This window comes from Acanthochromis polyacanthus, chromosome 5 (assembly GCF_021347895.1).
Source record: "Acanthochromis polyacanthus isolate Apoly-LR-REF ecotype Palm Island chromosome 5, KAUST_Apoly_ChrSc, whole genome shotgun sequence".
NCBI classification, from domain to species: domain Eukaryota; kingdom Metazoa; phylum Chordata; class Actinopteri; family Pomacentridae; genus Acanthochromis; species Acanthochromis polyacanthus.
Window position 1 is genome coordinate 310927 of NC_067117.1, and position 27963 is coordinate 338889.

Here is a 27963-nt window from a genome sequence, read left to right on the forward strand (position 1 = left end):
AACTCCTGAACTGGTCCAGAGGAACCTTCACGAGATGGCATCAAAACCAGGAAGGTCCAGCAGACAGCTGCCTGTTGGTTTCTATGAATTAGAGAAAAAACTTAGTAAAGCAGGAACTAAATTCATCCACCAGTTTGACACCAAAGAATCAAGGATGAGAGAGATAGTGGAAGAGTTACGGAGAATTTCTGAGAAAGTAAAAAGAGTGCAGAGAAGGACAGACAAAGGTAGAGAAACAGGAGTAGTAGCAGGTGGAGTTGGACTTGCAGTAGGACTTGGACTTGGACTTCTTGCAGCTCCGTTTACTGGAGGAGCGAGTTTAGCTGTTGTTGTTGCTGGTGGTGGAGCTATTGGTGCTGGTGGTGGTATAGGTGTGGTTCTTGGTGCAAATTTGGACAAGATGTGCTCAGAAAAGGATTGTGCAACAGCAGTAAAAACACTGGGGAAAGAATTTCAGGAGATTGTTGAACCACTGAAGAGAACCCTGGAAGAAATAAAGGAGACATGTGAAACACTGGAGGTCAAAGCAGCTGAAGATCAGTCTGGAAAAGCTCTGATCAACATGGAGGAGTATGAGGGGATCCTCAGACGAGTGTCTGAACTGAAGGTGCAAAGTATAGAAGCTCTTCTTGTAGCTACGCTATCAACGCAGACGATACAAAATCTGGTGATTCTCATTGTTAGAGTCTTCAGACTCACTCCAACCCCTGAGGAGGACAGAGAGTTAAGAGATGCCATCATCCAGTCAGCTGATCAGAGCCAGAAGGTCACTGATGAGTTTGAAAAGATGAAAACACATTTGAAGGAGATGTTCAACGACTTGTAAGGTTGGAGGTTCAGCCACTGACGGCTCTGGATGGAAACCAGCTGAAAACCAGAAATAAAGGAAGTAAAGTGTAAAAGTTCAGTTCAGTCACCATGAAGAATGAACTCAGAGATCTGAACATCTTCTGGTTCCTCCTCAGACCTTCATGCTGCATCTAGAAATGTCTTCAACACCTTCTGACCTCATGCAGCCCCAGATCATCACACTCCCACCTCCATGCTTCACCATCAGGACCATCCATCCACTGTGGTAGTCCTGGTCAGGTTCTCACCAAACATCTGGACTCCATCTGAGCCCAACTCATTGATCTTCATCTGACCAAAGAATGTTCTCCAGCATCCATCAGGCTTCTTCTCATGTTCAGGTTTAGTTCTGGTCCTCTGTCCATAGAGGTTGATGTTCTGAAGGTTCCTTCACATTGACTCTGGTTTCCATGGAGAACCCTTTGAACCACATCTGAAGCAGCTGGACTCACTTTGGTTCTTTGACTTTCTGCTCTGAACTTTTCATCTTCATGGAGATCCTTCCATGTTTGTTGATGCCGATCTTTGTAGAAACTGATGCTTTATGAAATGGGAGATGTTTTAAGTGCTATAATGTTCATAAGAAACGGGGGTATAAGAAGTTAAGAGCTAAGGTGAACTAAGGACAAATGTTCACAGTAAAGGTTGTTAAACTGGAAATAGACTTCAGGGATTTTTGTAAGTCTGTGCAGATTGTGCCAAAGATTGCATAATGGGGTGTCAGTGAGAGTTAGATGCTGACATCAGCTTCTCCATTTCCTGATCAGCAGACAGGAGAGATCAGGGGGGTGGCTAGATGGTCCAAAAGATAGTTTTAGTTCCTCAAACATGGAGAGGTCTTATGATCGATGAGGGGGAAGAGTGAGTGAGTTGGGAGAGGGGAAAACATGAAGTCATTGCTTATGTCAATTTAGTATGAGATCATTGCGTATGTAAAATCTGAAGGGGTTCAGTTTAGTATAAAGTACACCTGATAAAGAAGCAAGTGGGGAGTTGTTGTGAGGTAACCACTCGGAGCAAGTCGTCTGACTGGCTCCTGGTGGCAACAGCTGTGATCAGAGAGGATTTTACCACGGAGGGGTGATTCAACATGTTCTGCAACGGAATAACTGTTCTACTGGAATAATGGACTAAAGGACTGCTCTTTCTGCACGGTTTGAGGATTCAGAATCAGAATCACTTTTATTTGCCAAGTATGTGAGCACATACAAGGAATCTGACTCCGGTATTTTACAGTACCCTCTTGTACTAGACAAATAGAAAATTAAATAATAAACATAAATTATGTAACAAAAAAAATACTAACATAACTTTAACATTATGTAATAAGAAAAATTAACATAACATAGCGTAACATAACATGACATAACAACATAAAATAACTTAAAGTGAACAGTGAAAATGGTGCATTTCTGGAGCTGATGTACATGATGTACAGATATAGATCATTTTTATTTACACAGAATATGAAGGGGTGCCATGGCTCAGTGGGTAGAGTGGCCGTCTTGTAACTGGAAGGTTGCCAGTTTGATCCTTTGTGTTCATGTCAGGTGTCCCTGAGCAAGACCCCTAACCCCTAACTGCTCCTGGTGGGTTGTGGTTAGCGCCTTGCATGGCAGCTTCCACCATCAGTGGGTGAATGTGACGTATCATGTAAAGCGCTTTGGATAAAAACGCTACATAAATACAACCATTTACCATTTAGAATATACAGAATGTGTTTAGCTCCAGAGGACTGTGGTCTGAGAATAATCCTGATTGAAGGAACGTTACTGAATTCTATTGTCTCTGTGAGGAACACCACCAGAGGGAATTAACAAAGTTTCTATTGGCCCAAACGACAAAAAAGGATAGAAGCAGATCTAAATCTGGGCTGAACCCCCTCCACTTCCCCCTGAACCGGTGAGCCTCGGAGGCTCGTGGGTCTCCAGGTGAGCGGTGGCCACACCGACTGCTCTCCAACCTGCAAATGACTTAATGTGGGTGATTATTACTTTTCTATTATGTAAGCATAGTTCCATTCATGAGTCGTGATAGTCAGTTGGAAGAATATTAATGTTGATGTTTTGAATCAGTCTCATTGAGTTTTGTGATTCTTGAGCTATTGCTGCCCCTGCTCAAATATTATAATAAACATTTATCCTGAAATGAAATTGAACTGACTGGAAATTCACTTTATCCCTATCACAATGATTAATCATATGTATATTTTCTCTGGTGGTAAAAAGTCAGGCTAATGTGTGCATTACATGTAAAAAGGTTCTGAAAGTTACCTCGTCTCTGGGGCCGTCGGTGGTCTTATTTAAACTTATCCCTGGAGTTATTCATGTGCAAACCTCTAAACTTTAACCTTAACTTACCAAGTGCCAAATCTGTTAAGAGGAAAGCTGCTATTAACAGACGTGAATGGTAAATTAATTCAAAAATTCGACATTCGGGACAGGCGTCTGGATGAAGGCAGTGAGCAGCTCGGTGAATTTCCTCACCGACCAGCTTAATCGTCCCTCAGATCCCACCTGGGTTAGACCCTCTGGGCTGCAGGAACCAGCGATTCTCTGACGATAAATTCAATAAATTTAGGAGATAACTGCTCATTGGATTCTCTCTCTCTCTTTCTCTTTTGCACTATGAGCCATCTTTTCTTAATCCTTTATTCAAAAATGGTCCAAACATTTCAGTTGTCTTCTCCTATAGTGGACTGCTCAGTTTGAACCCTTTCCAATGACCAAACCGAGTATCTTCAGCAGTGACTCGGTTTGGTTTCCAGTGACCCGAGTCACTGCTGAAGATACTCAGGTCACGAGTCAGGTCTCAGGACTTTGTGAAAAAGTTAAAGGTTTCACAGCCTGACAGAGAACCGAGTGGATCAGGTCCGAGTTCCTCAGCACATGAATGGAGACTATAAAGTGGAGCTGAGCGGCTCACCTGAGCTCAGGTGTGTCGGGTTTCAGGTGTAAACAGTCATCAGAGTGTGTGATGACAGGAAGGGTGTGTGTCGACGCTTTCATCTGCTAAGACGGGATTCAGACGAGGAAACGGAAAACACTCATTTCTGTCAGCTGGGACGGAACAACGAGAACGTTTACACCTCCAGAGTCACAGATCTATAGAGTTATAGATCCATAGAGTTATAGATTCAGAGCTATAGATCTATAGAGTCCTACTTCTGTATTTACAGGTCTAAACTATGAGTCAACAATTCTAGAACATCCCAGTATTCCCACTATTTTAACTGTAGTTCCAGTGGTCCAGTCTGCCCTTATGAGCAGAACTCTAGATGTTCTTTGTTGTTCAGTTCTGGGGAATCTGACCTTTATTAACCTCTGATGGTTCAACACATTCACTAGACTGGACCACTGGAACTACAGAAAAACACTGGGAACACTGGGATGTTCTACGACCTTAGACCAGTGTTTAGATCTACAGATTTACATTATCTGATTAATATTAATAGATTCATGTTTATAGATTTATAGTTATAATTAATATCAATAGATTTATATTGATAGATTCATATTAATAGATTTATATTTATTTATTTATTTACTTGAGTTTCTCTCCTCACCTGACGCCCATCACACACCTGGAGGGGCGGAGCTTCAGCAGGCAGCAGCAGGTAGAGCTGCACCTCCTCATCCAGGTCAGAGAGAAGGAGGACGAGCTGCAGGTGAGACGGACACGCACGACAGATACACAACAGACACACAACAGATACACAACAGACACACAACAGATACACAACAGATGCACAACAGACACACAGATACACAACAGACACACAACAGACACACAACCGATACACAACAGACACACAACAGATACACAGACACACAACAGACACACAGATACACAACAGACACACAACAGATACACAAAAGATACACAACAGATACATAAGAAATACACAACAGACACACAACAGATGCACAACAGACACAGATACACAACAGATACACAGATACACAACAGACACACAACAGACACACAACAGATACACAGACACACAACAGACACACAACAGATACATAAGAAATACACAACAGACACACAACAGATACACAGACACACAACAGACACACAACAGATACACAGACACACAACAGACACACAACAGATACATAAGAAATACACAACAGACACACAACAGATGCACAACAGACACACAGATACACAACAGATACACAGATACACAACAGACACACAACAGACACACAACAGATACACAGACACACAACAGACACACAACAGATACATAAGAAATACACAACAGACACACAACAAATACACAACAGACACACAACAGATACACAACAAACAACAGATACACAACAGACACACAACAGATACACAACAGATACACAGACACACAACAGATACACAACAGACACACAACAGATACACAGACACACAACAGATACACAACAAATACACAACAGACACACAACAGACACACAACAGATACACAACAGACACACGACAGATACACAAAAGATACACAACAGATACATAAGAAATACACAACAGACACACAACAGATGCACAACAGACACACAGATACACAACAGACACACAGATACACAACAGACACACAACAGACACACAGATACACAACAGACACACGACAGATACACAACAGACACACAACAGATACATAAGAAATACACAACAGACACACAACAGATGCACAACAGACACACAGATACACAACAGATACACAGATACACAACAGACACACAACAGACACACAACAGATACACAGACACACAACAGACACACAACAGATACATAAGAAATACACAACAGACACACAACAAATACACAACAGACACACAACAGATACACAACAAACAACAGATACACAACAGACACACAACAGATACACAGACACACAACAGATACACAACAGACACACAACAGATACACAGACACACAACAGATACACAACAAATACACAACAGACACACAACAGATACACAACAAACAACAGATACACAACAGACACACAACAGATACACAACAGATACACAGACACACAACAGATACACAACAGACACACAACAGATACACAACAGACACACAACAGATACACAGCAGACACACAACAGATACACAACAGACACACAACAGATACACAGACACACAACAGATACACAACAAATACACAACAGACACACAACAGACACACAACAGATACACAACAGACACACAACAGACACACAGACACACAACAGATACACAACAAATACACAACAGACACACAACAAATACACAACAGATACACAACAGACTCAGTGAAGTCGACTGATTGATTGTGTTGTTGGTTCTTGTGGTTCTGCTGGTTCTTGTGGTTCTGCTGGTTCTTGTGGTTCTGTTGGTTCTTGAGGTTCTTGTGGTTCTGCTGGTTCTTGTGGTTCTGCTGGTTCTTGTGGTTCTGTTGGTTCTTGAGGTTCTTGTGGTTCTGCTGGTTCTTGTGGTTCTGCTGGTTCTTGTGGTTCTGTTGGTTCTTGAGGTTCTTGTGGTTCTGCTGGTTCTTGTGGTTCTGTTGGTTCTTGAGGTTCTTGTGGTTCTGTTGGTTCTTCAGACTCCTCATTCATGTCTTTGTTTTAAAAGACAGATGAGAACAAACTGAAGGTAGTGTTGAGATCATCGGGTTCTTGTGATTTTGTGAATCTGCAGAGAACATTAAAGCTGTTTAGAACCTTTCAGGTAAGAACTCAGGTTCTGTTCCCACTTTATCAGTTATCTCGAACCAAACTTAAGAAAATAAACAGGTTCAGGATCTCCAGGAACAAAACCAACAGTCACGAGATGTGGAGAGAACAGACAGAACAGTTCCATCAGAACCATTAGATGGATTCAGTAGAGAACAGAACTGAATTATTGGTTCCATAAAATTCCTCAAAGTGTTTATTTACAAATGAGTTCACAGTTCTACTGAAATACAGACTTTGGTCCACAATTTCACCAACTTCAGAGGCTCATGTTCTAACGTTCAAACATTCTACTGTTCTATCATCCTGATATTGTAACGTTCTGATGTTCTACCATTATACTGTTCTAATATCCTGATATTCTAATGTTTTGATGTAATGTTGTAACATTTTAATGTCCCAATGTTTTAATTATCTAATGTCCTGATGTAACGATCACCAAACGTTCTGTTGTATTTTTCTAATGTTCTACTATACTACGGTTCTAACAATCTAATGTTCTGATGTTCTAGTGATCTTGTGTTCTAATGTTGTAATGTTCTAACTTTCTATTGTTCTAGCGTTCTGATGTTTTATTGTTATAACATGCTTTACCATTCTGATGTTCTATTTTTCTAACGTCCTGATGTTCTGATGTTATAATGTTCTCGTGTTAGAACACTAGAACACTACTGTTCTAATAGAATAGAATAGAATAGAATAGAAAGCCTTTATTGTCATTGTATAACGGGTAAACAATGAAATAAGAAAAACAAGAGCTTTAAATTGCACATACTGATAAAGTGACTTTGCATATTGTTCTTGGAGGTGAGTGGAGATTCAGTGTGAAATGAATATTGCACAAGATTGCATGTATGATGCGTGTTCCCGGTCATGTTATTGTCATTGTGTTCATGTTTTCTTGTTGTTCAGAGCACTGATGGCTCTGGGGAAGAAACTGTCCCTGAGTCTATTCGTTCCTGTTTTATGTGCTCTGTAGTGTTATGTTCTAACGTTCTAACATTCTGATGTTCTTGTGTTATAATGTTCCATTGTCCTTTTCTTATGCTATAACGTTTTAACGTTCTGATGTTCTTATAACGTTCTAGTGTTCTGATGTTCTTATGTTTTAACGTTTTGATGCTCTAGTGTTGTAACGTTCTGATGTTCTTATGTTATAATGTTCTAGTGTTCTGATGTTCTTATGTTATAATGTTGTAACGTTTTGATGCTCTAGTGTTATAACGTTCTGATGTTCTTGTTATAATGTTCTAGTGTTCTGATGCTCTTATAACGTTCTAGTGTCCTGATGTTCTTATGTTATGTTTTAACGTTTTGATGCTCTAGTGTTATAACATTCTGATGTTCTTGCGTTATAATGTTCCATTGTCCTTTTCTTATGCTATAACGTTTTAACGTTCTGATGTTCTAACGTTCTAGTGTTCTGATGTTCTTATGTTATGTTTTAACGTTTTGATGCTCTAGTGTTGTAACGTTCTGATGCTCTTATGTTATAATGTTCTAGTGTTCTGATGTTATGTTATAATGTTCTAGTGTTCTGATGTTATGTTATAATGTTCTAGTGTTCTGATGTTCTTATGTTATAATGTTCTAGTGTTCTGATGTTCTTATGTTATAACGTTCTAACGTTTTGATGCTCTAGTGTTATAACGTTCTGATGTTCTTGTTATAATGTTCTAGTGTTCTGATGCTCTTATGTTATAATGTTCTAGTGTTCTGATGTTCTTGCGTTATAATGTTCCATTGTCCTTTTCTTATGCTATAACGTTTTAACGTTCTGATGTTCTAGCATCAGGTTGACCCAGACTGAACTGCAGTAATACGTGTTCAGTTTTAAACGTCACCAAAACATTGATCAGTTATCGATCGGTTCCTCATCAGAAGATCCAAACAGCTGATCGTTGTTCCACATCAGAGAGACAAAAGAAAAACCGACAGGAACTTCCTGTTCAGACTGAAGGGACAACGAATCAACCCGATCATCGTTCTACACTCAGAGGATGAACCATGATACATTTTAACCTGCATTCTAAACAGGTTCCAGTCTGGAGTTCTGAGGTAAACTATCGGTAACCTCGTTTAGAACCTCTGATGGGTTCAGAGACCAGCTGATGGATAAACTGATCCACAGTTGCAGCCTGTAACTGTAGTCTCTGTGTCTCCACAGGATAGACCTCTCCGACCGTCAGATGATGATCGTGGGCGTTTCTGGTGACCGTTGATCTGACCAGGTGTGTTCGGCAGGTATTGGTCTGTCCATGTAACGATGAGCTCCGCCTTCTCTCCGTCCTACCTGAGCCTGCTGTCTCCCCCTGCTGGTCTCTGTGAGGAACGCGGTGTCTCTCAGCACTCGGACTCGGCGTCGGGTTCCGTCCCCTTCCTGCTGTACCCGCCAGGCGTGGACGGGCTGGGCCTCTACCAGAACCCCCTGCTGCCCTACCTGAGCCCCTTCCACCCCCACGGACCCTTCGGCATCTACGAGTGTCCATTTGAGCCGGCCTTCATCCAGAAGAGGAACGAGCGTGAGCGTCAGCGGGTGAAGTGTGTGAACCAGGGCTATGCCAAGCTCAGGGACCACCTGCCAGGACGCAGCGCCGACAAGAGGCTCAGCAAGGTGGAGACGCTGAGGGCTGCCATCAGGTACATCAAGTACCTGCAGGGGCTGGTAGAGGAGGAGGAGCCCAGCAGCAGGGCCACACCCACAACCTCCTCACCTGCAGAGTGTGGAGGAGAGTCAGAGGGCTGACCGGGTAAAAATCTACCTGGAGCTACACCTGGACACTACACCTAAACAAAACACCTGCTGACTACTTATGGGTCCTTGACCAATCACTTCCTCTCACCTGTGTGATCATCTTGAACCTACCTGCTGGTGATTAATAGACTGATTATCAATCAGGAAACACAGAGTGTCAGAATAAAAAACGTATGTAATAAAGCAGCTCAGATTCAGACGTCGCTCAAGTTTCCCGTTAAACTGCCATCATCCGATCAATAAACCGATCAATAAAACCTGTGTGTGTGATAGAGTGAGCAGACAGAGCCGATCAGCGATCATTAAATATTGATTTTATTCTTATTGATCTGAGGAGATGAAGCAGAACCAACCAAACCAAACGTTAGAAAAATAAAAGCTTTTCTAAAAGAACACCAGAGCTCCTCCTGAGGTTCAGTCTGTATGTCCTCACAAACACGGATGTCAGATTCAACACGTGTCCATCCTGGAGCTCCAACACACCTGTTAGCATGTTAGCGTGCGGCCGTGGTTGGTGCAGAAACCTTCATTAATGTGAACTGAACGCCCAGCTGAAGTTCTCCTTCAGAGTTCTGATGTTTTATACAAGAACCTTTTAGTTCCGACAGGAACCCTGAAGTTTGGTTCTTTAACTTTTCAGTCCTCTTTGCCGTTCAAACGTTCTAACTGTTTAACGTTCCCACTGTAGTAATGTTCCCACTGTTTTAAAGTTCCCACTGTTTTTATTCTCAAACTGACTTCTTGTTCAATAAAGATTCATGGAGAAATCATTTCTGCAGTTTCTGCTTCTAGCTCAGCATAGAAGTTCTGAACACATCTGGAGCAGAACATCTGGAGCAGAACATCTGGAGCAGAACATTCTGGTCCAACATTCAACCCAAGACATTCAGGTCCAGATGTTCTAGGTTAGGGCTTGGTTAGGGTGTGGAAAGTTCCAGAAGCAAATGTTGTGGAACTTTTCGAACATCTGGAGCAGAACACCTGCTTGTGGAACTTTTCCCATAGATCAGCTGGAACACGTGGCAGCGCCTCCTGCTGGACATTCAGTTCATGGACTCACAGCACACTGACTCGATCAGACTGATTAGAAGTGATTATTGATTATTGGTGATTAGACATCTTTGGCTTTAAAGAGGAAACAGGAAGGCAAGCAGATGATTGATCAATGACTGATCCATCAATGATTCTGATCCATCAATCAGCTGCTGGACTCTAAATAATAAATGAGGATCAGTTTCCTGCAGTTTACTGTCAGAAGAAAGACACCAGAAGCATTGATCAATAAGATTAATACCGAACTGATCAATCAGCAGCTGATCAATCAGGAATATTTCCTATTTCCAAACTTAAATCTTCAGCTGCTGATTGGTTGATGTAAAAGAGAATATTTCTGATAAACATCAGGAATTAATCATCTGCGTTCTTCTGGAACTGACGAGAAACAAACTGAACGATTTAGATTCATGAATGAAAGACCTTGTGGAGATAAAGTCGTTAATCAAAGACCTTGTGGAGATAAAGTCGTTAATCAAAGACCTTGTGGTGATAAAGTCGTTAAAGATCTTGTGGAGATAAAGTCGTTAATCAAAGATCTTGTGGAGACAAAGTCGTTAATCAAAGATCTTGTGGAGACAAAGTCGTTAATCAAAGACCTTGTGGAGACAAAGTCGTTAATCAAAGATCTTGTGGAGATAAAGTCGGTAATTAAAGATCTTGTGGTGATAAAGTCGTTAATCAAAGATCTTGTGGAGACAAAGTCGTTAATCAAAGATCTTGTGGAGACAAAGTCGTTAATCAAAGATCTTGTGGAGACAAAGTCGTTAATCAAAGATCTTGTGGAGACAAAGTCGTTAATCAAAGACCTTGTGGAGACAAAGTCGTTAATCAAAGATCTTGTGGAGACAAAGTCGTTAATCAAAGATCTTGTGGAGACAAAGTCGTTAATCAAAGATCTTGTGGAGACAAAGTCGTTAATCAAAGATCTTGTGGAGACAAAGTCGTTAATCAAAGACCTTGTGGAGACAAAGTCGTTAATCAAAGATCTTGTGGAGATAAAGTCGGTAATTAAAGATCTTGTGGAGATAAAGTCGTTAATCAAAGATCTTGTGGAGATAAAGTCGTTAATCAAAGATCTTGTGGAGACAAAGTCGTTAATCAAAGATCTTGTGGAGACAAAGTCGTTAATTAAAGATCTTGTGGAGATAAAGTCGTTAATTAAAGATCTTGTGGAGATAAAGTCGTTAATCAAAGATCTTGTGGAGATAAAGTCGTTAATCAAAGATCTTGTGGAGACAAAGTCGCTAATTAAAGATCTTGTGGAGATAAAGTCGTTAATTAAAGATCTTGTGGTGATAAAGTCGGTAATTTAAGATCTTGCGGAGATAAAGTCGGTAATTAAAGATCTTGCGGAGATAAAGTCGGTAATTAAAGATCTTGAGGAGATAAAGTCGGTAATTAAAGATCTTGTGGAGATAAAGTCGGTAATTAAAGATCTTGAGGAGATAAAGTCGGTAATTTAAGATCTTGAGGAGATAAAGTCGTTAATTAAAGATCTTGCGGAGATAAAGTCGGTAATTAAAGATCTTGAGGAGATAAAGTCGGTAATTAAAGATCTTGAGGAGATAAAGTCGGTAATTAAAGATCTTGAGGAGATAAAGTCGGTAATTAAAGATCTTGAGGAGATAAAGTCGTTAATTAAAGATCTTGTGGAGATAAAGTCGGTAATTAAAGATCTTGTGGAGATAAAGTCGGTAATTAAAGATCTTGTGGAGATAAAGTCGGTAATTAAAGATCTTGTGGAGATAAAGTCGGTAATTAAAGATCTTGTGGAGATAAAGTCGGTAATTAAAGATCTTGTGGAGATAAAGTCGGTAATTAAAGATCTTGTGGAGATGGGGTCCTTCCATCAGTCCATCAAACGTCTCTCAGCTCTTGCTGAACATCAGGTCCTCCTCTGGGTTAGAAAAATAATCTAGAGCAGCTGGAGACAGCAGACCTGGAGATGTTCCTCACAGTGACCACGAGCCCTTCAAACCCCATACAACCTTAATAACACCACCTTACTGTGGCTCCGCATCGCTGCATGTTTGGGTTGACAGCTGCATCAGTCTGAGCTGCTCCTCTGCAGCTCCTCATGGTCCAGCAGGTAGGAGGCCTCCATGCGCTGCTGCACGCTGCGGCGGTGCTGCGGCTGCAACACGAAGGAGATGCTCTGCTCCACCTCTTGGCAGCGACGCAGGAAACGACAACGATCACGAGCTAACTCCTCCCATGGACCCCGACGGTCCTCAGAACCCAGGAAGAACTCCTCTATGACATCACTGAAACGCACCTGGAGGAGGAGGAGGAAGAGGAGGAGACATTAATAACAGGAAGCAGCGGTTTTAATTCTCTGAACTTTTCTTTCTCTGCTGATCAGTTTGACTTGAAGTAGAACCACAGATGAAGATCAGAGGATCGAGTAGTTGGAGATCCATCCAGAAACATCTCCAGAAGAAGATCAGAGTAGAGCCAGAGTTTCCTCCAGGATTTATTCAGCAGCAGCAGCAGCGCAAACAGATGACATCTGACTGCAGATTTTACAACCTATTTTTGAACGGCCAGTTGAAAATAGCTTTTAACGGCTAAAAATAAAATAAAAATAAAATGTAAAAATAAAATAAATAATTGAACAAGTTGATCTGAAAATGCAGTTACATGCTATCAATAGTTTACTGACGGGAGACACTGAGTTGGCACCAGTTAACTGAAGCTACTGATATGCTACGTACCGTTAACATCAATGTTTAACTTGTAGAATCTATTATGAATTATCTTCAGATAACGTTTCTCCAGTAAGTCGCTGCCCTATTTACCCAGAACACTCTCCTCTGACGTCACTCTGAAGGTGTAATAATTAACGTCGTATTAACCCGACGCATCAGAGCAGATACTGATCAGTTATCTGTAGTTTTTACCTCAGTACCAGACCCAGAGCAGCACTCTGCCGTGGAGCTTTTAGTGACAATAAAAAAAATATAAAAAACACATAAGAGAAGTGGTGGCTTCAATTGAGGAATGACGGGCCGTTGCTGCTGAATGAATGTAGAGGAAACATGGAGGTAGAAGAAGGAGGAGGAGGAGACATAAGTTCAGGTTGAACATCTGAGGAGACCTGGTGGCTGCTGGACCTCCATAAGATAAAGAAGGTTCATGGTTTCTCCTTCCTGTTCTCTGCAGTAACCTGAGCCTCCGGATCTGCTGACTGAAGGTTGAAGGTCCTTAAGGCTGGAAATCACTAACTTCCTGTCAACACGTGATCACATGATCAACCTGAGAAACAAAAACGCAGTCCTCAAATGTGACCTCCTGAAACTGTCCTGATCATCCAACACTGACAGTAGACATCTAGAACAGTTCTACTGGAGCTCCAGCTACTGATGAATCAGAGTAAACCAGTGGTTCTCAAATGTCTTATATATATATATATATATATATACACACGTCTGAACATGAAAACATTACAAAAGAACAACGGTCTCAGTTTCTCTGTCTGAATATTTAGTTACACTGTATCTTGTATATAGAGCAGGGGTAGGTAACCTGCAGTTTGTTGGTCTGTGAACAGCACCGTTCCACACCCAGGCAGTGACCCCACAGGAATATGTAAAAGGATCGTCTGCTTGATTGCCTGTTTGAGTGGCCTATTGTGTGACAAAGCCAAGGAAGCCCTGCAGCCACATTTGCAAATATTCAGATGCTAAATGTAGCTATCCAGAGTCGTCAGTTTGGTATCGGGGTCTTCTGACCACTTTCTGGGCTTGCTTTATAGCCAAAAAAAATTGGTTTTGCTAGTGTGAATGCAAATGACTAATAAGGACCTCAATACTCACAAAAGATATCAGGGTGACATGGCTCAGTGGGTAGAGTGGCCGTCTTGTAACTGGAAGGTTGCCGGTTTGATCCTCGGCCCGTCGTGCTCATGTAGAGGTGTCCCTGAGTAAGACACCTAACCCCTAACTGCTCCTGATGGGTTGTGGTTAGCGCCTTGCATGGCAGCTTCCACCATCAGTGGGTGAATGTGACGTATCATGTAAAGCGGTTTGGATAAAAGCACTACATAAATACAACCATTTACCATTTAGATATGCTGAATAGGGTCAAATAACCCTTCTCTGGATTCAATAATGATATGTAACAACTGATCCCCTCTTGGGTGTTCTAGTGTTAAACTACCGTAGGAGTTAAACCAGATATAAACTACCGTAGGAGTTAAACCAGATATAAACTACCGTAGCAGTAAAACCAGATTTAAACTACCGTAGGAGTTAAACCAGATTTAAACTACCGTAGGAGTTAAACCAGATTTAAACTACCGTAGGAGTTAAACCAGATTTAAACTACCGTAGGAGTTAAACCAGATTTAAACTACCGTAGGAGTTAAACCAGATATAAACTACCGTAGGAGTTAAACCAGATATAAACTACCGTAGGAGTTAAACCAGATATAAACTACCGTAGGAGTTAAACCAGATATAAACTACCGTAGGAGTTAACCAGATTTAAACTACCGTAGGAGTTAAACCAGATATAAACTACCGTAGCATGTAAAACCAGATATAAACTACCGTAGAGTTAAACCAGATTTAAACTACCGTAGAGTAAACCAGATTTAAACTACGTAGGAGTTAAACCAGATATAAACTACCGTAGGAGTCTAAACCCAATTTAAACTACCGTAGGAGTTAAACCAGATTTAAACTACCGTAGGAGTTAAGCCAGATTTAAACTACCGTAGGAGTAAACAGATATAAACTACCGTAGGAGTTAAACCAGATATAAACTACCGTAGGAGTTAAACCAGATTTAAACTACCGTAGGAGTTAAACCAGATTTAAACTACCGAAGGAGTTAAACCAGATTTAAACTACCGTAGGAGTTAAACCAGATTTAAACTACCGTAGGAGTTAAACCAGATTTAAACTACCGTAGGAGTTAAACCAGATTTAAACTACCGTAGGAGTTAAACCAGATTTAAACTACCGTAGGAGTTAAACCAGATTTAAACTACCGTAGGAGTTAAATCAGATTTAAACTACCGTAGGAGTTAAACCAGATTTAAACTACCGTAGGAGTTAAACCAGATATAAACTACCGTAGGAGTTAAACCAGATATAAACTACCGTAGGAGTTAAACCAGATTCAAACTACCGTAGGAGTTAAACCAGATTCAAACTACCGTAGGAGTTAAACCAGATTCAAACTACCGTAGGAGTTAAACCAGATTCAAACTACCGTAGGAGTTAAACCAGATTCAAACTACCGTAGGAGTTAAACCAGATTTAAACTACCGTAGGAGTTAAACCAGATATAAACTACCGTAGGAGTTAAACCAGATATAAACTACCGTAGGAGTTAAACCAGATTTAAACTACCGTAGGAGTTAAACCAGATTTAAACTACCGTAGGAGTTAAACCAGATTTAAACTACCGTAGCAGTAAAACCAGATTTAAACTACCGTAGGAGTTAAACCAGATTTAAACTACCGTAGGAGTTAAACCAGATTTAAACTACCGTAGCAGTAAAACCAGATTTAAACTACCGTAGGAGTTAAACCAGATTTAAACTACCGTAGGAGTTAAACCAGATTTAAACTACCGTAGGAGTTAAACCAGATTTAAACTACCGTAGCAGTAAAACCAGATTTAAACTACCGTAGCAGTAAAACCAGATTTAAACTACCGTAGCAGTAAAACCAGATATAAACTACCGTAGCAGTAAAACCAGATATAAACTACCGTAGCAGTAAAACCAGATATAAACTACCGTAGGACTAAAACCAGATTTAAACTACCGTAGAGGTAGTTTATGGTACCTGTGACAGATCGACCTACCTTCTTGCTGACACTGCAGCTCTGAGTTCTGGATAGTTCGGAGAAGCCGCTGTCCAGTCTCTCCTCGGCCTCCTTTCTCTGGTACTCGGATGCCAGTGCTGGTCGGGGTGTCGGTGAGGCCTTCTTCCCCTGGGTCTGGGCTCCGCTGGGGGCCTCGGCGGGCCCCTGAGTCCTGAGCGGAGCCTGGAAGTTGAAGGGGCTGTAGGGGTCGGAGGAGCTGAAGGAGCTCCACAGACGGAGGCTTTCGGCTTCATCTGCCTCGCTGGCTGACGCCGAGTCCTCCCAGACGTCCAGTCCAGAGGGAGGCGAGGAGGAGATGGAGGAGGCAGGGGAGGACCAGGGGGAGGACCGGGGGGAGGATGGAGGCGTGGAGCCGGGGATGGACCGGGGCCCGGTGCCGCTCTGCAGCCGGGCAGTGAAGTTCTGGGGGTTGTACGGGTCGTGGCTCTGGCACAAGGAGCTCCACAGACGTTCCGACTCTGAGTCCACTTCCGAGTCCTCATCCTCATCCTCGCCCGTGGATTCGGACAGGTCGGACAAGCCCTCACTGTCAAAGCCGTCGTCGCCGCCGGTGTCTGATTGGCTGCTGTCGTCGTCGTCACTGCAGGGGCAGCCCATGATGAAGGCGATGGCCTTGTTCTGACACTGGGGGGTGCTCAGATCCACGGGCCACCCAGAACCACCCTGCTGGGCTGCTGGAGGCTCCTCATCACCAGCCGAACCCTCCGGTGTCCGGGCCTTCAGCTGCTCCTCCTCCAGGCTGCAGTAACCGTGGTCCTGCTCCCGGGTCAGAACCGCCACCTCGCTGCTCAGATGGGTCCGGATGCTGAGCTGGAGGTCTGCCTCGGACCCCTCCATGCTCTGGACGGTTTGGAGGCCTCCTCTGTTGGCGGGCTGCTCTTTGTGGAGGCTCGGTCCAGAGGGTTCTCCCAGCCTCCATTCTCTACTGGGGAAAAACACTGGGGTGGCTTTTGTCCCGGGTGGAGGACAAAGCAGACCCGGAGCTGTCCCGTCCTCCACCAAGGACAGGTCTGACAGCAGCCCCCTCTGAGAGCCCTCCTCGGCCCCCCAGAAGCTGCCCCACCGGCCCCGACCAGTGCCGCCCTTCACTGGAGGGCCCCCGGCCTCCAACACCCAGTCACTGGGGGGTCTCAAGTCCTGGGAGCTCAGTAGAACCTGGTTCAGGAAAGTCCTGACAGAAGAGAAGTATCCCAGTTGAGTCTGCTGGCACAGGTTCAGGTCCAGTTCTGCGGCGTTCTGGAGGCCCATTTCCCGTAGAGAGTCCGCGGTCATCCAGGCTGAGGCTCCGCAGAGCTGCGGCTCCAGAGGGCCGCCGTGGTCACACCGCAGGTAGGACAGGTGAGGCGGCGGGTGCTGCGTCAGCGGCATCATGCCATCCAGCTGTTGTAAAAACTCACTTTCTTCATGGACAAAGCTGGTGTTTAAATCCACAGGCAGCCAGCCGGGGCCCTTCTCAGCCAGAGCCGGGCTCCGGACCCGTGGGCCCGGCAGGACCCTCTGCAGGAGGGCCAGCGCAGGCCTGGACAGCAGCCCGATCCACGAGCTTTCCTGGCTAACAAGGCCAGGGGAGGAGACTCCATGGCCGGGCGAAGAGGCCGGGCTGTGCCCGCCGGATAAGTGTCCTTCACTACTCATATTCCTGAACATTTTAACAACTTAAAGTGCAAAAATCTACTTTTCTGACACGAACTGAGCTGAACTCTGCGGTAACGCGGAGACAGGCGGCTCTCTGCGCTGACAGCTGTCAAACCGATGCGGTTCAGCCCCGATTCACTGCCGGTCAGCGGCACCGACTAACGGCGCTCTCCTTCACTCACACCGGGCCTTTCTATAGAATCTCGGCGTGTACCGGACTAGAACACATACCGACCGTTAGACACATAGGACACCCAGGAAACATCGTCCGTGAGCGCGGCTCTGTTCGCGGCGGTGAGCTGGGAATGGTGGTTGGACTTCTTCCTGGTGGAGAACTCGGAGCCGGGACACACGGAGGGGCACAGCGCGGTGGAGTCACGGAGCGAAGGGAGATCCAGGAGTGAACACGACAAACGGGCCATTTTGTCTGATTTCAGGCTCCGGTAAAGGTGGCGGCCGGTGGAGGTCTCCTCCGGGGTGACGGTAGTTAGCAGGTTAGCTTAGCACAATGAGCTAATTAGCTCGACGTTCAGTCAACCGAGATGCCACTAAAGTGTCAAATATTCGATTTAAAACCGCCACAGATTCGCTTCTGTGTCCAGTTTTGTGTCTCCTGGTGTTAGTGCCGTTTCAGAGGGCAGGTTTACCGCCGTGTGGTTCCGTCTGACCGTCGGTTAGCTTCGTCCGTTAGCTCCGGCTGGAGATTTCATCAGAAACTTCAGGGACCGTCCGCAATGACTCCACTTCCGTTTTCCGCGAAGCCGCTTTTAGGGACCGACGCGGTGTTCACGGAGCCGCACAGACGTAGTGTCAGTGTGTTTGTGTATGTGTGTGTGTGTGTTATATAAAGAGTGTGTGTCAGGTGTGTGTTCCACGTGTTCCTTCTTCAGTTTCAGCTTTATTTTTAAACAGAATCTGAGCAGAACCAGTTTACTGAGTCACATGTTCAGAAAGTTTCTATGAATGTAATATCCATGTTTATCGCAGTTTTCTGCTGTGTATGTCTGTTTATTTTATACTTTTATTTTTTTAATGTACACTGACAGTCAATAGAAACTTTGAGACCATATTTTTCAACATAATTTTTTATTTTGAAGCCCCAAACTGGATTTTCTTCATGTGAATCATTTGTTTAGCATATTGGCATACAAAACAAAAATCTAAAGTTTCAAGAATGATTTCAAAATAAAGAATTTCACAAAAGAAAACGACACCTGCCAAACACAAAGTCACAACAGTCAATACCGAGTATGGCCTCCATCTGCTTGGATGCAGGCAGCAATCCGTCGGCGCATGCTTTGGACCAGGCTTCTGATTGTGGGTTGGGAACAGCCCATACGCCTGGATACATCACTGTAGCTCAAAGCGGCCTCCACCATACCCAGTGCCCGGAGACGTTGTTCATGTGATAGACGCGGCATGATGCTGTTCACTGGACTAACAATGGTGGCCTTTTTTGGGCCTTTATATAGGCCTTCAAACCCATTCTCACATTGTACTCACTGAGTATTGCTTGGTGTGTATTTGGTTCACTTTTGCAAAGTGACCAACCCATGTGCAATGAATCATGACAAAATGACAACTCATCATTATCTCAACTACCAGGGCACTAGATCATCAGTAAATCCACAATGAATAATTACACTATGGAGCTATAATGCTGACAGTAAGTTTTGGCATTGAAAAATGTTGAATTGAAAGCGAAAATACAAACATTGAAGTTTCAATCTTACTGGCAGTGTTTTCGCGTGAGGGGCGGGGGCTGGGGGGCGGGGCTTAAAGCGCGAGAACGCGCTTCTTGGTTTTGAGGAAAGGGGACAGGAGCAGATTGCCCTGTGCTGGCTAACGCCAGTAAGACTGTTTGACCAAGCATGGATGAGAGTTCACCTCAGGGGCGGATTGAACGTTATGTCATTCGGTCGTTTGACCGAAGGGCCGGTCCACATGTGGGCCAGTTCGCTGGTATTTATTAAATAATTTTGATTATTGGGCACCCGACGCCCGTATAGCTTATAGGGTTAAGCAGGTGACCCATGTATAGGAGCTAGAATCCAATGCAGCAGCCCGGGTTTGATTCCTGCCTGCGGCCCTTTGCTGCATGTCATCCCCTACTTTTCTCCCCATCTCCTGTCCCTCTTCACTGCGACTATCACAATAAAAAGGCAAAAAATATATATATTATTTTTATTTGTTAAGCTGCCAAAATATTAAAATGTGATTTATATTCTTCCATCTGCATATTGTAGTTTTTCTCGATGGTCTTAAAGTGTGTTTCACAGGTAGAATGTTTGAAAAAGGATTTTTTATGGTCTGAATTGTAATCAACTCTATGAGCTGGGGGGGGGGGGGGATTCAAGTCGATTGCACAGGTGGGCTGGTCTGGTCCAAAAAGTCCCGGGCCGAATTTGACTCCCAATCCCGGCCCTGGGACTTCGAAAACGCCAGTAAGTCCGTTTCTCTTTGTACGTATTAGTATATAATATTTTTCCACACAGAACCTTGTGGCGTTAAAACCACTTTAGGCTTCATATTATGCTAATTTAGCAAACGTGCTAATGTTCTCTAAGCTAGCTAATGTAAAAGGGCTTTGACTCGTTTCTACAGACACATTTCCACTTACAGGAGGGATTTTTCATCAACTTAAATATTAATATTAGTATTCAATGTTATTTATTAAATAACCCCTTTAAGCTGCAGTCAATTCCAGCCATTTTCAGTACAAAAAATGGCTAATATTCTATTTGTAAATAAAAATATGATGAGAAATACGGGGAATATTGGACGCGCATCGCGAGGTGCATTTCCTCGAAAACGACCTATTCGTGGATCATATACCGTCTTCAAGACATGTTTTGGACAAAATATTTTACTGCCTTGTTTCGTCTGGATGTCCAAGGTTGGATTATGGCCGTTTTTTGTGGAATATTTTCATCTGTGTGTAATAATGAAACCGGACATATGAGTCACGCTGTGTGCGTTGAAGCAGTGTATAGAGAACGGATGGATGGATATTCGTTGTTTGTCGGACAAATGTGTTTTATTACCCGCTGTGGTAATCACATCTGAAAGTGGTTTATACCGGCGGATTCATGAGAATCTAAGCTTTCCATCGGCGTATAGTGTTTGTATAATCGCGTTTGCAGTTTCAGTCATTTAGCAAATTGCTTATGCAGATCTCAAAGTGTACTGCGGGCAGAACACTGAAGCGCAACTGAAGCGCAACGGGTTAAATAACTTAAATATTATTTCGCCACAACTTAGCCCCTCCAGAAAAAACGCAGGTAAAAATCTTTGATTCTGCGGGCTAAATCCTTGATTATGCATTAGCTAGCTTAGAGAACATTAGCACGTTTGCTAAATTAGCATAATATGAAGCCTAAAGTGGTTTTAACGCCACAAGGTTCTGTGTGGAAAAATATTATATACTAATACGTACAAAGAGAAATGGACTTACTGGCGTTTTCGAAGTCCCAGGTCCAGGTGAACTCTCATCCATGCTTGGTCAAACAGTCTTACTGGCGTTAGCCAGCACAGGGCAAATCTGTCCCCTTTCCTCGAAACCAAGAAGCGCGTTCTCGCGCTTTAAGCCCCGCCCCCCAGCCCCCGCCCCTCACGCGAAAACACTGCCAGTAAGATTGAAACTTAAATGTTTGTATTTTCGCTTTCAATTCAACATTTTTCAATGCCAAAACTTACTGTCAGCATTATAGCTCCATATTACACCCCCCTACAGGTAGAATTCTGCCTACATTTCTACCTCAAAGTTTCTATTGACTGTCAGTATATATTTCCTCATTTTTATTTGCCGCTGTGGATTTAATAGAAACTGTTTTATTGTGTGAACTCTGCATGTAAACATTTCATTAAATAAACTGGAACAAATGAAGTTTATCTTCGTGTTTCCTGAATATTAATCACAAAAAATCCAGATTTATTATTACAGAAACAGGAAGAACTGAGATCCTGCAGATCCTTCAGAGTAATCAGAATAAAAGTACTCCATTACTGGTCAACCTGCTGCAGGCAGAAGTACTCGAGTAGATCTGGACCAGAAAACAGCTTCATGTTTTACAGACTCACTGTTTGATATTTAAAGAGTGATTATATTAAATTATTAAAATCATAATATAATCACCTGCATGCCGCTTGAAAAATATGAATCATTTATTAAAATAGTTTTAAAAGAAAGAAGCTGAAGTCAGTGAACAGAAGACAAGATTTTAGGAAATTAAAACTCAGTTCAGCATTTTTCGTATTTTTTTTAATCTAAATTTGTAAAATGCAACTTTTAAGGATTTTCCTGAACATATGAAAAAAATTTACTGATGTGTAAAATATAAAAGATAAAAACAGGAGAAGAGGAAAGAAAAGTTGTTTGAGTTCAAGTTTAATTTTTAGTGCAAATAATAAAAAACTGAAAGTTACAGGAGTCAGTCTTCAGTGGAAAGTCGTCACATTTCATTCATATTTACAGGATTCAGGAAGAGTTCTGCTTCAAAGCAACGTTTAGAGATCCTCCTCCAACAAAACCCGCCAGAGTCTCCTGGTCCTGGTCCTGGTCCTGGTCCTGGTCCTGGTCCTGGTCCTGGTCCTCCAGGACTCTCGGCTGAACTGCAGGCAGCAGAGAGGAAACCAGCGGAACCGTAAATAGTTTAACATCTGCAGTTTCACTTCCAGGCTGAACATCTGCTGGTTTCTGGTGGTTTCCATCAGAAGACTTCATGCTGGTTCCACAGACCTGAACCAGGAACCACAGCCAGATAGAACGGGCCAGAACCAGGAGTTCATAGATTATAGATCATAGATTATACATTCCAGGAGGAACTGAACTTCATCAGGATCAAAGTCAGACTTTCTAAACTGGTTTTGTTGGAGGAGAAACGACTTTAAATGTTCTCATCAGTTGATTGAAGAGCAGAGATCAGCTTTCTGTGTTTCATTACAGCGCTAAAAATCATCTGTTCGTTGGACCATCAGAACCCAGAGGTCCTCCAGAACCAGACAGAACCACAGGCAGAGGAATGACATGAAGAATCAGGAGCACAAAGTCCAACATCACGTCCTCATTCACCCTGAAGACCCACCTTCAGCTCATAGCCCACCTGAAGGAGCTCCACCTGAAGGAGCTCCACCTGAAGGAGCTCCATCTGAATCTTTGACCTTTCTGCTGGAATCAGACGGAGGTTCAGTCGATGGTTTTCTTCTCATCGCTCAACTGAAATCTTGAAGTTTTGATCTTTTCTGATGGGACTTCTACAGTAAAATGTGATGAATCTAAAGGATGAACTTCTGAGCTTCTTCCTCCTGGTCCTCCCTTCTACTCTTCTCCTGACAGAAACCAGATTCCTCTTCTACTCAGAGAATGTGAAGGACCAGTTTGTTTAGATTTTAAAAACCCTGAAGAAGAAACAAATTGCTTCTTCTTCATGTCGTCTCATGAATCCGTCTGCAGGATCCTCAGCTCACGTTAAACCTGTTAGATGTTCATCTAAAACCATGAAGCCAGCTGTGATGCTCCTCAGCTGGTTAGAGCTAAGAGAAGAACAGGTTAGTATGACTGAGGAGTTCCAGAAGGAGAACATCTGCCTCCTCCACCAGGAGCACTGAAATTATTCACCTTTTAGTCCAATAAATTACAAATCAAACGGTTTAGGAACTAAATCGACGTTTCAGATTAGTAAAGTTAAATCAGACGCTCTTCTTTGTCTTCTCCTTCAGCGTGTCAGTGGGCGGAGTCAGAACCGGCAGCGCCCAGCTGGTGCCAGTCGACCCAGTGCTGCCCCGGTACCAGCCTCCTCAGAGGGATGAAGGTCTCCCCCAGCAGGGTGTTCTCCCAGAAGGCTCCGTCACCCAGAACCCGGAGGTGGATCACTCTCTGGTCCAGATCTCCTCGAGGAATCCGTTCATACACCAGCTGTAGGACCAGAACAACCTCAGATTAATAACTCATGGTTCAACAGCATCAAACGCTGAGATAACAAACATCTGGAATCTGAGGAAACCAAACCTAAGAATCTACATCCAGAGTATCTCAGCACGTTAGTACCTCTAATCAGGAGGTCTAGAAGGAGTCATTGGCTACTTTTATATGCAGTCAAAAACCCTTTCTTAACCGGAATATTAGCAATAACCCGGTTGCGTACGGCCATGTAAACACCCGCAAAAACCCGAATATGCTCATATTCCGGTTTTTAAAAACCCGACTATGACCCCTGGGTTACTCCTTTTCTAACCCGAATATCTCGTCATATAAACGCCTATCGGAACATCCCCATAGAAAGAAACATTAGTTTGTGTTCTGGACATGTTTCATCCAAAAGGAATCTTGGTCTTTTGAGTACGGCAACTACTTGTATGTTGCGTCTGGCACGCGACCCACCGGAAATACACAAGGAGAGGTAAACAGACATGGAGAAGCCCACACACGGCAGCACAGCATCACACAGAATCACACAGCATCACACAGCATCACAGCATCACACACACAACAGGAGTAACTGTCTGTTTAGACGTGTAAACGGGTTATTCCGAATGTTTCAGAAACCGGAATATTGACCTAAACCCAAATATTGATGGAATATAAACGTAGTCATAGTTCCACTAATCAGGAGGTCTAGAAGGAGTCATAGTTCCACTAATCAGAGCTCCTAAAATGACTCCACAGACAGTGAACTACTTTCTCCATCCAGCTGTAAAAACAGACATCAGCTGCTTCAGACTTGGTTCAGGGGTTCTCCATGGAAACCAGAGTTAGTGTGAAGCTCAGACAGTGTGAAGGAACCTTCAGAACATCAACCTCTATGGACAGAGGACCAGAACTAAACCTGGCTGCTGCTCAGAGCTAAACTTCCAGATGAAAAACATGAGAAGAAGCCTGATGGATGCTGGAGAACATTCTTTGGTCAGATGAAGATCAATGAGTTGGGCTCAGATGGAGTCCAGATGTTTGGTGAGAACCTGACCAGGACTACCACAGTGGATGGATGGTCCTGACGGTGAAGCATGGAGGTGGGAGTGTGATGATCTGGGGCTACATGAGGTCAGAAGGTGTTGAAGACATTTCTAGATGCAGCATGAAGGTCTGAGGAGGAACCAGAATCCTGGCTGAGCAGATGGAGAAGAGGAACATTCCAGCAGGAGAACATCTAGAGAACAATATCACACCAGAGCTTCTCCACTAGAACCAAGAGGAACCAGGACCTGGACAGTGTGAGTCCTGAAGCCAGCAGAACAAAGGAGGAACTAAAGACCCTCCCCTTAGTTCCACTGAGTTCCTGCTGTGGAGCCTGAATTCAGATCTTTAGAGCTGAGTCATGACCGGCCGATTCTGAAGAATTTTTAACCATTTTAAAGTCATTTTGAGATATTTTTTGTCATTTTGGACCAACGCTTTGTCATTTTGGGCCAGTTTTTGACTAATTTTTTAGTCGATTTGAACCGTTTTTTTTTTTTTGTCATTTTGGACCAATCTTTTGGTTGTTTGACTTTTCTAAAGTCAAAGTGAGTCCTGAAGCCACCAGAATCTTTGAGGTGTTCTCCAGAGGAAGACAGAGCAACACAACTCCTCCAGCAAAGAGCAGCTGAAGAACACAGAGAAGATGTGAAGGTACCATCTCGTTGTAGGTGGGGTTACAGGTGCGACGTGCCGCCTTCGTCTTTCTCTTGCTCGTCTTTTGGGGGTCTGGCAGCAGGTAGAGCTTCACGTAGGGGTCAGGATCCGTACCGTCCTGGAGGGGCTGCTGCACACACATACAACACACACATGGAACACACAACACACACATGGAACACACAACACACACAGGTCAGAATATTGAAATCTGGGCATCAGACAGTGATGAACTGAAACAATTCAATTAGAAACTCCATCCATCCATCCTCTATCCACCGCTTTATCCTCACTAGGGTCATGGGGGGTGCTGGAGTCTATCCCAGCTGACTCTGGTGAAGGCAGGGGACACCCTGGACAGGTCACCAGTCTGTCACAGGGCTACATATACAGACACACAATCACACTCACATTCACACCTACGGACAATTTAGAGTAACCAATTAACCTCAGCATGTTTTTGGACTGTGGGAGGAAGCCGGAGTACCCGGAGAAAACCCACGCATGCACAGGGAGAACATGCAAACTCCATGCAGAAAGATCCCAGACCAGGATTTGAACTGGGGATCTTCTTGCTGCAAGGTGACAGTGCTAACCACTACTCCACTGTGCAGCCCTCAATTAGAAACTGAGTTCATAAAAAGTGCCTGTTTCTGTACAACACACACACACACACACACACACACACACACACACACACACACACACACTGACCAGGCCTCGGATGTGCATCACCATGATGAAGAGTTTGTCGTTCTTGTAGGAGATGGACAGTTTGACTTCACCGAGTTCTTTTCCTGAAGCTGGAGACCAGGAGATCTCTGCAACACACACACATGCACACGCACGAAAGAACAAGCCTCAGAAACACAAAATACACAACAGTATCTCAGGTGTGATCAGCTGAGCCTACCTGCTGGTTTGCTGCTGGATGTTCCTGTCGTGTCGTCTCTGGGCAGCGGGTGAAAGAAGGTGTAAACCAGGTCGCACTGCAACACACAGACACACACCTGGACTGATTTACTGCAGCAACAAAGAGGTAGAAACTAAACACATCCAGAAACTAGTAAAAAACTGCACATGAACAAACAACACGTACACAAACATGTTCTTTAGAACTCACCACTAACACGTGATGTCATTGGTATGACATCATACATGTGACTCACCTGGGCGACCTCTGGCGCTGCGTGGATCAGGTGCCAGACATAACCGTTCAGCTCGTCCTTCCTCCTGTCTGCCATCGCCTCGCCCCGGGAACGGCCAATCACAAAGCGGCTGGGGAAGCTGTGGGAGGAGCAACGACGGTTTACAGGACGATAAGTTCACAGCTGTGTGTAGCTGTAGTTGTGCAGCTGTAGTTGTAGTTGTGTAGCTGTAGTTGTAGTTGTGCAGCTGTAGTTGTAGTTGTGTAGCTGTAGTTGTGCAGCTGTAGTTGTGCAGCTGTAGCTGTAGTTGTGTAGCTGTAGTTGTGCAGCTGTAGTTGTAGTTGTGTAGCTGTAGTTGTGCAGCTGTAGTTGTAGTTGTGTAGCTGTAGTTGTGCAGCTGTAGTTGTAGTTGTGTAGCTCTAGTTGTGTAGCTGTAGTTGTAGTTGTGCAGCTGTAGTTGTAGTTGTGCAGCTGTAGTTGTAGTTGTGCAGCTGTAGTTGTGCAGCTGTAGTTGTAGTTGTGTAGCTGTAGTTGTGCAGCTGTAGTTGTAGTTGTGTAGCTGTAGTTGTGCAGCTGTAGTTGTAGTTGTGCAGCTGTAGCTGTGTAGCTGTAGTTGTGTAGCTGTAGTTGTAGTTGAGTAGCTGTAGTTGTGCAGCTGTAGTTGTAGTTGTGTAGCTGTAGTTGTGTAGCTGTAGTTGTAGTTGTGTAGCTGTAGTTGTGTAGCTGTAGTTGTAGTTGTGTAGCTGTAGTTGTGCAGCTGTAGTTGTAGTTGTGTAGCTGTAGTTGTGCAGCTGTAGTTGTAGTTGTGTAGCTGTAGTTGTGCAGCTGTAGTTGTAGTTGTGCAGCTGTAGCTGTGTAGCTGTAGTTGTGCAGCTGTAGTTGTAGTTGAGTAGCTGTAGTTGTGCAGCTGTAGTTGTAGTTGTGTAGCTGTAGTTGTGCAGCTGTAGTTGTGTAGCTGTAGTTGTGCAGCTGTAGTTGTAGTTGTGCAGCTGTAGTTGTGCAGCTGTAGTTGTGCAGCTGTAGTTGTGCAGCTGTAGTTGTAGTTGTGCAGCTGTAGTTGTGTAGCTGTAGTTGTAGTTGTGCAGCTGTAGTTGTGTAGCTGTAGTTGTAGTTGTGCAGCTGTAGTTGTGCAGCTGTAGTTGCAGTTGTGTAGCTGTAGTTGTGCAGCTGTAGTTGTAGTTGTGTAGCTGTAGTTGTGCAGCTGTAGTTGTAGTTGTGTAGCTGTAGTTGTAGTTGTGTAGCTGTAGTTGTAGTTGTGTAGCTGTAGTTGTGTAGCTGTAGTTGTGCAGCTGTAGTTGTAGTTGTGTAGCTGTAGTTGTGCAGCTGCAGTTGTAGTTGTGCAGCTGTAGCTGTGTAGCTGTA

At 43.6% G+C, this 27963-nt stretch overlaps 4 protein-coding genes across 29 annotated transcripts in view; 2 read left to right on the top strand and 2 right to left on the bottom strand.

The window, feature by feature from the left end:
• LOC127533923 (sex-determining region Y protein-like) overlaps positions 1-5467 on the top strand; it is a 20111-nt gene extending 14644 nt beyond the window's left edge. The window contains exon 2 of the mRNA XM_051947980.1: positions 1-5467. This exon is cut by the window's left edge and continues 41 nt beyond it. Within this exon, the coding sequence (XP_051803940.1) occupies positions 4772-5359 (588 nt within the window). The 5' untranslated portion in view covers positions 1-4771 and the 3' untranslated portion in view covers positions 5360-5467.
• Positions 5468-8332: 2865 nt separating this feature from the next.
• On the top strand, positions 8333-9614 carry LOC110966943 (achaete-scute homolog 5-like). The gene has a single exon (XM_022216442.2). The coding sequence runs from the start codon at positions 8827-8829 to the stop codon at positions 9304-9306; it is 480 nt and encodes a 159-aa protein (XP_022072134.1). The 5' UTR covers positions 8333-8826; the 3' UTR covers positions 9307-9614.
• On the bottom strand, positions 9613-18623 carry LOC110966942 (uncharacterized). Of its 26 annotated transcripts, none has more exons than XM_051947978.1 (5): positions 16189-18623; positions 11328-12646; positions 11178-11207; positions 10968-10997; positions 9613-10821 (listed from the first exon to the last, which is right to left on the bottom strand). In XM_051947978.1, the coding sequence occupies exons 1-2, from the start codon at positions 17854-17856 to the stop codon at positions 12419-12421; spliced, it is 1896 nt and encodes a 631-aa protein (XP_051803938.1). In that variant the 5' UTR covers positions 17857-18623; the 3' UTR covers positions 9613-10821; positions 10968-10997; positions 11178-11207; positions 11328-12418. The 26 variants fall into 26 exon arrangements, with proteins under 26 accessions (XP_051803938.1, XP_051803934.1, XP_051803935.1 ...); XM_051947974.1 differs by having other exon boundaries at positions 9613-10851; XM_051947975.1 differs by lacking the exon at positions 11178-11207.
• A 3591-nt stretch (positions 18624-22214) lies between these two features.
• The window catches only part of LOC110966939 (phosphatidylinositol-4-phosphate 3-kinase, catalytic subunit type 2 beta), a 78742-nt gene continuing 72993 nt past the window's right edge, over positions 22215-27963 (bottom strand). The window contains 1 exon segment of the mRNA XM_051947884.1: positions 22215-22991. The gene's annotated coding sequence lies outside the window, so the exon portion shown is untranslated.

What these genes read in the sequence shown, in the direction of transcription:
- LOC110966943 (XM_022216442.2), top strand. Translation starts at nt 8,827, where the DNA reads ATGAGCTCCGCCTTCTCTCCGTCCTACCTGAGCCTGCTGTCTCCCCCT.
- LOC110966942 (XM_051947977.1), bottom strand. Translation starts at nt 17,856, where the DNA reads ATGTTCAGGAATATGAGTAGTGAAGGACACTTATCCGGCGGGCACAGC. An exon ending in GCTGCAGTGTCAGCAAGAAG is followed by an intron (nt 12,647 to 16,188) that starts GTAGGTCGATCT and finishes CTCCTCCTCCAG; the next exon opens with GTGCGTTTCAGTGATGTCAT.